The sequence below is a fragment of the Grus americana genome, chromosome 22 (genome assembly GCF_028858705.1).
Source record: "Grus americana isolate bGruAme1 chromosome 22, bGruAme1.mat, whole genome shotgun sequence".
NCBI lineage: Eukaryota > Metazoa > Chordata > Aves > Gruiformes > Gruidae > Grus > Grus americana.
In genome coordinates this window covers 451,361-464,126 of record NC_072873.1, presented here as the reverse complement: position 1 = coordinate 464,126, position 12,766 = coordinate 451,361, and the positions used below count along the sequence as shown (strand labels likewise).

The window sequence follows — 12,766 nt, the reverse complement described above, 5'->3', positions numbered from 1 at the left end:
TGTCTCAAATAGGAAATAGGGATTTTGTTGCTTTAAAGAAATAACTGCAGCAAAGTAGCGAGCTTCATATGTTGCACTGAAATTAGGTACTTAAAAAAACCTCATGCAAACTCTGCAAGTTAACCTCATTTCACTCGTCTCCAGGAACATACTACAACATGACTTGCCTTATCCCATTAGAGGTGTCCTAGCTAACAGGTATGAGTTGGCAAGGAGTAAAACAAATTTTTTACCCTAATCTACATAAGCCTTCATAAAGTCAGCCACAGAAGGTTACACCTAAATATAGCTGTGTCGCCCCAGACCGCGCTCCAGGGAGCTCGGCTGCCAAACAGAAAAATTTGGCAGGCAGAAAGCATAAGCCCAAAGCTTTGCTGAGGGAAGAGGGCAGCCTCGGGCAGTCACACACAGCCCATGCCCCAACAGCCCCTGCAGCACTCGGTGCTTTTAGAAGAACATTATTCTCTGCTCAACACCATCAGCCGGTGAATTTAAAGCTTCTCCATGAAAAAAAACCAACCCCCAAACCTTAATTCTGCCCTGCTCAAGGCTTGAGGTCAAAATCCACACCGCTCTGTACATGTTTAACGTCTGTTACAACACTGGTATCAAACGGGAAATAAAAAATAAAAATCACTGGCTTAATTCATATAAACAATCCTGTAAGAAAGACAGAGATTAAACAGGTAAACCCATTTCTGTTTCAAGCCTCGAGCTGTTATAAATCACGGTAAGTACACAAAAGGTCTTGAAACATAATGAAAAATACCTTGACAGTAGCATCATGCTGACCCTATATTCGTTCTGTTCTAAATCTGAATTCCCTGCTGCACCGCTGACGAGCGGGATGAAGAACGGTAGGAATGCCTCGAAGGGCTCGTGCCTGCCTGCTACTCAGACTAGAGGTGTAAGGCGCGGGTAAAACAGCCTTTCGACAGAGCGAGACACCCCCACCATCAGAGCACAACTCACTGCAAATACCCCGCTCCCAAGACAGAAAGATCAGCAAAGCTTTAGTTTATTTATAAAATTGCAGAAACAAGGTAATGAATGTTTTTAAGCACAGTTCACTATTGTAAACATTAAGGAAATCTGTTAGAAAGGTTCCAAATCTAATACAGAGGCAGGAATCTTGTTGGCTGATTTACCAAAGCATCATAAAAAACCCCCACACGCTCCTAAATACTATTATTTCAACATATCCCTCCTAGAAAACCACACGTGCACATCCAGAGTAACGTCTCTGCGACAGCGATGCACTAGAATCATGGAGAAGGGCCGACCGAACTGCCGAAGCGGCCGTAAGCTGCGCGCTCCTTTCCGTGCCCAACCTGACCACGTACGCTGCGCGAACCTGCACCTCGCTGCGCACAACGGCTAACCGCTGGGTTTTAACAGTGGGGCTGTTAAAACTTCAGAAGAAATGCAGGTTCTGTACACACATCCCTTTAGCCCCACATCGACTCCCATCGCCTTCTTGCTTCAGTGCCCTCTCTGCATTGTCCACCTTTCACCAGTTCGGATCCTTCTTTATTTTTGCCTGTCTCCTCAACATCAGTTCACCTATTTTTCCTCCTTTAGCATCGGCAGGGATAATTTTTCGTCTTCTAAGTCCACCACAGTCTTGAAACTGGTTTTAAAATTGTGAGATTTAAAGAAGAAAGCAGAAAGGAGGCACATGGGAGGGGGGCATGCACGAGGGGAGGGAAGTTCCTTGTAGATTTGGCATTAACGTTTTGGACAAGCTTGGATCATTGCGAAGCTTTTCATAACCATGAAGGTTAAAATCTTGCTGCTCTTAAAATAAAAGCTGAGAGTCCCATCTAATCTCACGCCGTCAACAGCTAAAACATTAAAGAAAAGTCACTTATCACAGTATCCAAAGTAACACCGTGGGAGTTGACAACACTGAATTTTCCTCTAGCTGTCTTCTGATCCATCTTTTCAGTTTATTCTTTCTTTCAATTTTTCACTCAATTTTTTTTCCATCTACCAGGCTGGACCATAAACTGAAGCAAATTTCACAGTTCGAGTATAACGTGTTCTGTGCTGCTTCCTTCAGCTTTAAACACTCTTCTTTCTCTTTTTTTTTCCAGTAAGATAGATAACAAAGACCTGTAGCTGACTCATTACCTGCCCAGTATTGAAGGGCCAGATTTTGGTGGCAAACCCGACCCCCGATGCCTCAGTGCCTTAACTGGGGGAGGGCAGAACGGTTGTTTCGTGACTTCATGGTTTCTCACCCCTGACATCGACCACAAATCACATCACCTGCACACACACACACGTTCGCCTTCTGCTTAATTTGTCCTTTTAATGAAATGGAGAGAGAACTGAATCAGGATCCAGAGATGGTGTCCCTTTGTACTTCGTGTGGTTGGGATTCTGTGACCCCACTAATTTTGCTCACGCCCAATAAATAGCCTCCCTTTTCACCTCCTAAACTGTCAGCCCCATCACCTGCAATCTGCAGGTGCATTAGTGAATGAAAACTCATTATTCATCAATATTAGACATTTTTCAGGGAGCTCCTCCTTTGGGGAAATGAGCCCAAATGGAAGCTGGCTCGATTTTAAAAAAAGATCTGTAATTCTTAGAAATCTTATTCATTATTAACAGAACATTTCATAATACTGATGAGAATGTCAGAATTCAAATGCTTTAGCTGTAAGATCATAAAAATATTTAACCTGAGTTAAATTTATCTTGATGTGCCTTTCGAGCTGCTCTTTGTTCCCTTCTCAAAGCAGTTAAACTTGCAAACAAATCTATCTTGTTTTATTGTCAGCAGCATCTATTCTGCTTAGCATGCACTCTAGATGAATTTATTAACAAACCTATTTTTAACCCACGAACACATAAATCTGCACAAAGCTGCAACTTGACAAAAGCTCAGGAATCAGAGTTAAAAAAAAACCCAGCAAAAAAAGAATGTGAAAAAAGCTAGAGGGGACTCCAGGAGGGGACAGGGATCCTTTACATGTCATTCTTCTTTCTAAAAATCCACAAAATTTAAGTGAAGGCAATTGGTGCACACAGTATTAGACCTATCTACATCACTGCGGCAGCGGTGCAAGAGGATTTATGCAGCTCGCTGGTTTCCCTTTAAGCTGCTTTAACATCATACCTATGTCCTTGCTCAAGATGATCCCCCTAACAATAAAGAGGGGAACACAGTGTAGATCATCACAGGACTTTACATTAAGAAAAAGTGTGGCCCAGTTTTATGCTGGGAGTAAATTACAGCACTTCTACAGGAAGATTCAATGTGGAAAACAGCCATTTTTTAATACCTTTGGGAGACTGCTGCTAAATGACATAAAGCGCTGCTTGAACATCGCACACACTTGGGTAAGCTTTACATACTGGCAGGAAATGTTTTCTATTTTGTTTTATAGGCTTGCATATGATTGCTGGAGATTTTCTTATATTCTGCAAATATTCTACAAAGCAAAACTATACGGTCCACTTCTGCAGGGATGTGAAGTGCAAAGTTCCCCCACAGCAGCACACGATTCTTCAACCAGTTTTCTTTTCAGTAGCAGATTTTGAACATCAACAGTTGGCTGCTTTTACATAGAGTGCGCCAAAAAATCCTGGAAGCTATTCAGAGGTTAAAGTCAGGTCAGCATTTTCACCAGTCATTCTGTTTTACACGGAAAGGATTTAGTGGCTTCCAGGAGAAAGGGCTGACTTGCTCCTATCTCTCCTCTTGGCTCGCCTCCTCTCTCCTCCTCCCCCTTCTCCATTTCTTTTCTTTGACAAATAAAAGTGTCTGAATTTGAAGATCTGGACACCTTGCAACATTTTTGTTACCTGTTCAACCTAAGTAGACTGAACTTCCCTTTTAGACTGACCTAAAATTTCAAAATAAGTCTGTTCTAAGCCAGTGATGCATTTATTAAAGTGATCAGTAAGCATGAAACAGTCCCTGTGCTTTGCAGATCGGAGACACGACTGGCTTGTTCTCTAATAATTGAAATTATATAAAAGGTGACATACAAATGGACAGGAATAACTCCAAGAGGACAAGTCATCAGAGAAAACCTGACTGGTTAAAATTTGGTCCTTTACATCCAGATTAAAACACCACGATGCCCACTCTATGCACCTCAGGGGATAGTTAGGCTCCTAACACAGTTAATTTGGAGTTTAAAGAGCCATGCTCTGATTTAACCTTGACAAATTAATGTTATGTCTAGCAATATAGGTATGTAAAATGATCTTAACATGTACAAAACCCTTTTATGCTAAGCAAAATCACATGGAGAGAAGCAATTATGCATAATGGCGTAAGGATCAACTTCCCACCTTGGTTAACTGTTTTCTGTCCTTGGCTAATTATCAAATATTTTACAAATAGCACGTTAACCTTCTGGGACACACGTTAAACCCTCTGTGTTCTTAAAATATGAAATTTAGTGGTGATTCATGAGTGCAAGATTTGGAGGCGACATTCGTTGCAGCTGAGGATCGATAGGTGGCAAAAATCAAGAGATCTTCCCCAAACCGTAACTTTTATCGAGATGACTAAGAAATTTATTGGAGCTGCCTATTATAAAAACACACCTTCTTGAAGCTAATGAGCTAATAGTTTAAATCACTTATTTGGGAGGAGCAGGAGGGATCATGACTCAGGAAACAAAATACTTAGGAAAATGTTTACTCTCTTTCTACATGCAAAAATGGCACGAAAACATTAGTAATTTTGACACGGAAATCTCCAACCGGTTTACACTTTTGAGGTACCATGTGAAGCTGCTCAGACCAAAAGCCCTGTCACTACAGTCATCTTTGCAGAGAACAACCATGAGCAAGGGAAATGCATACAACGAGATCTGTGTCCAATAACCGAGGAATGCAACCAAAAGGGAAACCGGATCCCTGACCCTCCTGAAACAAAGAAGCCGACGTGTTCCGAAAGGGGAGAGCAAAGCGCCAGGTGGGCTTTGCTTCCTACACGTGGACATTTGTCTGCTCTGTTCTGTAGTGAAAATAATTCCAGGGAATTGCTGTCATGCAGAGAGCACCTTCCAAAACTGTCGCACTCCCAATTCGCATCCCAACAGGAGGGTAATGACCAAACTGCGCATCCATCTCCCGCAGTGAAACAGCCTCGGAACTGACCTTACGCTTGCAGAAGACAGCGGAGGTACAGAAAAACAGATTTAGCAGAAAACCTCCTAACTTTTTTCGCTGCTGGGAAGTATGACTGGAGAAGACCGTTTTCTCCACAATTTGTTACAGCTGCCCAGCTTCTATCAAATGCCAGAATGAGGAGGTGTTGAAAATGTTATTGTCAAAATAAAGGGGGGGTGGGGAAAGAAGGGGAGAAAGGCTCTTGTTTTCCTTTGAGTACAAACACTAGCAGAGGAAAGCCTTGATTTTCGAAAGCCTTGAAAAGTGCTTCCCCTGCTCCACATGAACGTATTTTTGCAAGACTTTTCCATCTGGGATACATTAACACAGCCTTGGGATAAGCCACCTTCTTTTATTTTCCAAAGTTTCCACAGGAAAATCTAAGTTCCCAACAGAAGAACCTCTAAGAGAGAATCTTCCTCGTGAGGGGCAAAAAAAAATGTTTCAGACTTAAAAATGAATTACTATAGACCTCCTGAAAAAAGGATAGGGTAGAAAGTCTGAGCAACGAGCTTCAATGTCTTAGCGTGCCAGGAGTCGGGATCATGCTGACGCTCCTCTGGCACACAGGCGTGCTCCAAGGCCACCCAGACCTCCTCTGGCTCTCACATGGACAAGAAACTACGACGGTTCCATCGCCTTCAGGTTGGCACCTGCCCACCACCCATGAGGCCCAGATGAGCCCAGCGCGACAGTGCAGCACGCACCGACAAATCTCATCAGTAAGAGCAGTTCGTAAAAGCAAAGCACGCACATTTCTGCTGATTCTGCCGCTCCACATCAGGCTTCATTCAAGTCTTAGGCTTAATTCACAGCTCTGCCGAGAGGTAGGACCCAGCCAGAATCAAGCGTCCACTTCTACTCACCGTGATCCTCCAGCCCAACCAGGCTTCAAGGGACTGCTGTCGGGCAGACCGAAGCTCTGATCGTGGGACATTGTGAGCAGAGAACGAAGGGTGTGGGGTACTGCAGCGACTTTTCCCTGAATTCATTAACCTACTTTGCTATGCAGCTCAGAATAGCTTACATATTTGCATTTTAAGATCACGCAGGCAGAAGTGCTACAAAGGTTGCTGTGGCATACAGGAGCTGAACTAAGCCCAGATTTCCTGATCAACCAAGCAAAATATTAATCACTAGTACAACTAAACTCCCTAAATTATCAACCTTCCTTTCTTTTTCTTTTAAGCACTACATAAACTTTTGCCAAAGTAAAATCTTCTTAGCTGGAGAAATATTCAACATAAAAGATGCGGCAAGGACAACCAAGTGAGGACCGTCCTGCCTGATGTTACATGGACATTACTCTTCTCCCATTGTGCCTTTACAGTTACTGAACAGAAATTACTCTGTGTATGTTATTTTCTCAAGATCCTTTACACTTGAATGAAAAACCTGCTACAGCAGCCACAGAAATTCACTGAAATTTCTGTTAATTTAATCCTGCCCAAGGCTGAGCTTAAGAAAAGTAGTCATTTCTGAGGCACAGAGTCACTGATAAGGTGGCATTAACAGTCATGGGGCGCAGAAGATAATCAGTCTTTTGTATTTATAATAATATAATCCAACAGTATTTGAACTATGAATGTGATGCCATCATCCATTCTCTTTCCTCTGACATCAAAGGACAGTGGCTGTGGACTAAATGGAAATGAAGGGAAGGAAAATGCTGAAAAAACAGATGCCTCTTACTTGAGGTAGTAGGTGGGGATGGCAGCCCCAAATAACAGCCATTGCCTGGCACTGAGACCATCCCATCTTCCTATTCGACCAAAAACCTTGTGTGTCTCTAAATTAGCATCTCAACATTGATAAATGGGCAGTAGCTGAAGGAAAGGATACAGAACAACAGAAAAACTTGGTAGAAAAAACCCCCAATAACCTCACTAGAATTAAAGGAGGCAAAAATGTGTTGGGAAGAAAGATTGCAAGAAGAAAAAAGGTGAAGATGGGATGCAAAAATAGAAGAAGAAAGATAAAACTCTTCCTCTTTCACCATTTAAACAAGTTCCAAAACTTTGCATCAAATAATATAGTCACCAACCTCATCTACCCCAATTTTCACCAACTCTGTGTAGTTTTACCTATGACGAATAGAAGATGGAGGGGTACAATTCACCTTGGTCACTGCAGTATTAACTTGAACAATGCAAAACCATTCCACCAATTAGCACATGCACATCTATTACCTAAAATAACGCTTACTAAACCAACACAGCCGACAGCTGCCTGGCTTCGCAGTAGAGGGGGGAGGAAGATGACCTCACTCACCTATGATACCGCTGTCTCTGCTCTCCAGCGTGGAGGTAGGGCTGGTGACGGCGCCGTAGGTGCAATCCTTGGCAGTGACGCTGGTGCTGACGGGCGGGAGGGTGGAGCAGGGGCTGCTGGCGGGCGGCGAGGCAGTGCTGCTGGTCAGCGTGGAGCAGGGGCTGATGCGCTGCGTTACGGCCGAGCTCTGCAAAGCGGGAACCAGGAACACGTCACTCACCGCAGTCAGTCAGTATGGGGGGGGAAAAGGTCGTTCTCTAGCTCACGTTGGAGGATTTGCTTTGTATGGTGAAGTTAAAAAGTGCTTCACTGTTCAAAATTAAAATGGCCACTGTGCCACCCAACTTCAGTGGGAAACACAGAGACGCTGGGCTTGCTTATATTTCACTCCTTAAAGAGAACAGATTGCTGCTTCCACATTCAGTAGGAAACACAGAAAACATAAATAAAGTGGTATTTACTGAAAGCCTGATTCTATACTTTACTATGAATACAGACAATTTTGTTAACTTTGAACTGGAAGTTAAAAAAACAACCCAAACAAAAATTACGATACAGTGAGCTGAATTCCGTGCCCCTGTTTAAGCAGAGATCTCCAGGGCGGTATGTATACGGCATGATCTCACCTTTACTTAGGGCAAGAAACATCATATACAGGAAATCCTACAAAGACCTCTGAGCCATTTCCATCTGCTCAGAAACCTTTGTGGGGCTGCAATTTCTATTGTGCTCTACAAATGTTTCCTCCATTCAAGAAAAACAACAGTGGTTTTACACCCTTGCAGAGAGGAAGCTCGAAATCCCTTTTCTAGATATGAGACAGCTCTTCCCTGCCCAGACGTGCTTTCTCCACCAGATAAAAGTTTAAAAAAATCAAAACCACAATAGAGAAAATGTTGCTCTCCAAAGGCAGAACAAAACAAAAAATGCAGCAGCACAAAAAAGATGGTGTTTTAAAAGTTATTTTGGAAAGACCCCATAAGAAGCTGTGTGCAAGAAGCTTGGGAGAGTTTATACATCTAATGCTGTGCAGAGAGATTAGTTTGTTAAGAAAACAAAATCATTCTCGAATTCAATTTGAGGCAAGCTGTGATACAAGACAGATCCCTTGTTTTAACCACAGGCTACTGGACACATAAGCTTCCCCGGCAAATGGTCCTCCTCTCCGGAGATACGTCCTGGAGTGCCTGCAGGCACCAAACACTGCTGCGCAGAGTCACCGGAGGAGGGCAAGCGCAAGAGATGGCTCACCGACCACAACGCTGGGAAGACGCTCTTGTTGACCCAACACAGCAACTTAATCACCCTTACACTGTACTTGAGAGCAATCATCCAGAAATCACTTTAAAAACGGCAACTTCAATAGTTCCCTTCCACAAAACTAACCCCAGACCACGCATCCTGTGCGCGGTGTGGGCGTCAGAGGAGCAGGCACCCCCGCGGTGGGTCAGGCCAGCGATCCATCTCCCCCTGAGTACAGGAGGATGTACAAGGTCAGCACTGAAAAAAATGGGCTTTGAGGATGTGATCCTTCCTTAAATTTATCTTTTCAGCTTCTGCAGCAAGGAGGTCACCCCGTCTCCCCCTTGCTCGGGGGATGCTGTGGAACGCCGTCATCTCTTGCACTGCTGCTGTCTTCTGTAGCTAGCCTCTGTGGACAGTGGTTTTTTCATTGTAAAATGATACTAGTCCCAAGGAAGGAACAGCAGAGGTTAATTCCCCATTTGGAATTTACTTAAATGAGATTTCTTTTATTCTGTGTGAATACTTCCCTAATAATTGTATGAATTTGTATTCCCTTTTCCATGTCATCTGAACCCAAGGTGACCATGGAGAGCATCACGCTTGCAAACTGCAAAACAGGTTTGACATGATATTTTTTTTTTTTCTTCCTCACTATTTTACACTTGAAGCTGAAAAAAATGCCTGGGATGGACTTTTCTAAGTAGAACATGTGAAATATTTACTGGTTTTTAAATTAGAAGGCAGCTCCGATGCGTAGCTACTGGGAAATGATCTAATTTGTCCAGGGTATCCCAATGGGGCTTGTAAAAATCCTTTCTCGGAGCGTAACCACCCCGGCGTTCGAGGCGAAACAGAGCATCCCTGCCAGCGGTGGGATGGGGCTGCGCCGAGGCAGGCATCCCCCTCCAGCGCCCCACGCCTTTGCTTTCACGCCAGCATGCCGCATCAATCTTAACTTAATTACAGAGTGCCCTGAACGTGGATTAGCACATCAACAAACCAGGGATGGAGTGCTAATACGACAGCTCCACAGGCATGTTTTTTTATATTAAATAGCGAGATTGCAACACAGGAGAAACTAAACCGTGCGAGTATTTCCATGATAATTTATAATCTCCCTCCAGTATCTGCATAAAATATTCCACACCAGTGAATGAGACAGCTGCCACCACGTCGACTCTTGAAGCACTCAGGAGAAGCAAACCAACACTTTCCTCATCCAATTTGTGGTGCCACTAGTGGATCACGGTTATTGTTATTTTCCATTCTTTTATGTTCTAGGTACTTACAAATACATCTCTTTTTTTCCTCCGGAGCCTTCCAGGAATCGCAGGCAAGCTGACTGCTCTATAAATTCTGGCTCCCTGTATATTCTGGTTTCACACATTTGTTACATCACCCGTCACGCGCCTTCTCTCTCAATGAACCCTTTTCATCTTCTCATACTGCAATCTTTTCAGATGTCTAAATACCATACTGATTTTTGTAAATCTGTTTTTAATTTTGCAAAATTATTTCTAACTCATTAATTCTAGTGGTGAAATTAAAAACTACTTGTGTGTCAGTATTCAGTGACAATATTCCATTTTGCTTTCCCCTTAAAATTACCAGGGTTTACGGTTTTCTTAATATAACCTAACATGGGGCTCTTTTTGGATCGCTGCTATGCATCAAGCAAATGTTTTCACTGAGCTACCCACTACAGTGGGACTGTCTCTTCTGATTTATCACAGCAGCTTGGACTCCATCAGTACACCTGAGTTATCAAATTAGCTTTTTCCAATATTCATTTTCTTTAACTCACTGACAGTACAACAAACTGCATGAAGTTTAAGGTAAGATTATTTCTGAGGTCCAAAGGCGGCCAACAGCATCCTGGGCTGCGTTAGGAAGAGCGATGCCAGTGTGCGAAAGGAGGTGATGCTTCTCCCCAGCTCAGCTCTGGTGGGACCACACCGGGAGTGCTGCACCCAGGTCTGGGTTCCCCAGTACAAGAGGCAGATGGGGATACTGGAGGGAGTCCAGCAAAGTACCACGAAGACAACTGAAGGACTGGAGCATCCGACATAGGAGATACAGAGATATTCAAAACCCAAGCAGAGATGGTCCTGAGCAACCTGCTCTGAGCTGACCCTGCTTCAAGTGGGCAGGTTGGACAATCTCCAGAGGTGCCTTCCAGTCTCATACTACAGCACCTAAAATTTAATCTGCTCCCATTTGGGATCTTTCAGAATGCGAAGCATTATTACTATTACAAATTCTTTATGGTGAGATTTTTTCAACTGTTACTTTAAACAAACCCCTCCTGAAACTTATCTCAGTGCTAACAAAATAACATCCACTAACCTTAAAACACAGATAAATAACGCTTTAATGCAAATTAAAATTCAGTATAAGAATCGTACACTCATCTTCCCTTCAGCTGATAACACCACTGTTTCATGAAGTGCCAAAAGTGATATTATAAGTTCTTTTATTTGTAGTGTTATCAATGCAGCTCCTTAAGAAGCTCCTTGCAACTGGAAATTACTAAATAACATGGTATATCACTTGGCATTGATTGACATGTTTTATTTTTGTATTGATATAGAAAAATGTTCCTCTGTGCAAGTTTTAAATATAAATTTCCATTGACAGAACATTCTGTATTATTATTGCTGCTGTTTCATCTGTCACATTTTCACTAAGCTTTGAAAAATTAAACTGTTCTGTCATAGTCTCATTGTCCTTTGTGCTTCTCTGGCAGCCAGTACAGTTAAAAAATAGTCTCCCAAAAAGTAGGAGAAAAAGGATTTATTCTTCAGCATTTGTGATCTCTCATTAAGTAAAGCATGATTAAGAAAGAGACAGCACATAAACCACGCAATTTCACAGCAATCTGGATTAGAGAATATATCCTTTGACATATTCAAAATAAGGCAACTGAGTGAAAATGCAATGTGCCGATTCACAGATTGGGGCAGTTTTAGTGAAAACACCTCTATTCCTTATCTTCATTTTAGCTCAAGCATTGGTGAGATTGCAAATAATTATTTTCTCGCTTGAGAAGGCAAAGCATGGTTAGAATAACAAGTAGTAGCCAAGTCCCAGCTTTTGATACAAAGAACGTTTTCTTTGCCCAGGCCATATATATTAATGCATTAAAACCTAGAAAATTGTACTCATTTTTAAATTCAAGTGGAAATTAGTAGTCAAAGTCTCAATCAGATTTTAATTAATCAATGATTAATGGAAGAATTAATCTTTGCAAATCCCGTAAATATCTTACTGATGAGGCTTTGGGCAACGTGGAGGGTGTCCCTGCCCGTAGCAGGGGGGTTGGAACTAGATGATCTTTGAGGTCCCTTCCAACCCAAACCATTCTATGATTCTATGAGTTTCAACACTGTAAGTAGAGCAGCTGAAGGAATTCAACTTGGGAAGGAGAGTTGGAGAGGCTTTCAGAAGATTTGCTGCAATCCAGAAGCAGCTTTAGCTTGGGCAGGATTTGTGCGTGGCTCCTGTCCCAAGACAGCCAGTGGTAGGTGGTAGATGGCAAAAGTCAGAGGCGGGCCACCAAGACCGTTAGATGGCTAGAGCTGATGATGTAGGAGGAGAGGCTGATGGAGAAGGTTCATTCGGCCTGGAGAAGAGACGCCTAAACTGCATCTAGGGATAGCTGCAGGCTTCCACCATCTGCAGGGGCTTGTAGAGAAGACACAACCATGCTCTTCTCAGAAGTGCAAAGGGAAAGGACAAGACACTATCGTCACACGTTGTAGTAAGGAAATTTTCTATTAGGTAAAAGTCAGAACTCCTTCATAATCAGAGTCATCAAGCCCTGGAACAGGCTGCCCAGAGAGCCTGTTGATTCTCCATCCATGGAGATCTTCAAAACTTGCCTGGACAAGGCCTGAGCAATGTGCTCCAACTTTGAAGCTAGCCCTACTTTCAGCAGGCGGCTGGATGAGATGACCTCCAGAGGTCATTTCCAACCTTGAGTACTTTGCAATTCTAGGCAAGCGCTGACAGCAGGAGACGCTCACAAAGAAAGAAAAAAAATTAACTTGGTAATTGAGGAACCAGCCTCTCTTTATCTTACCCAGCACATGAATAGCATTCAAAGGCCCTG

The 12,766-nt window shown here is 42.9% G+C and overlaps 1 protein-coding gene across 15 annotated transcripts in view; it reads right to left on the bottom strand.

The window, feature by feature from the left end:
* TANC2 (tetratricopeptide repeat, ankyrin repeat and coiled-coil containing 2) overlaps positions 1-12,766 on the bottom strand; it is a 250,259-nt gene that overhangs the window by 94,141 nt on the left and 143,352 nt on the right. For all 15 annotated transcript variants that reach the window (XM_054801162.1, XM_054801168.1, XM_054801160.1 and 12 more), the window contains one exon: positions 7,411-7,597. In XM_054801162.1, coding sequence (XP_054657137.1) covers positions 7,411-7,597 — 187 coding nt within the window. The remainder of the gene's footprint in view (positions 1-7,410; positions 7,598-12,766) is intronic.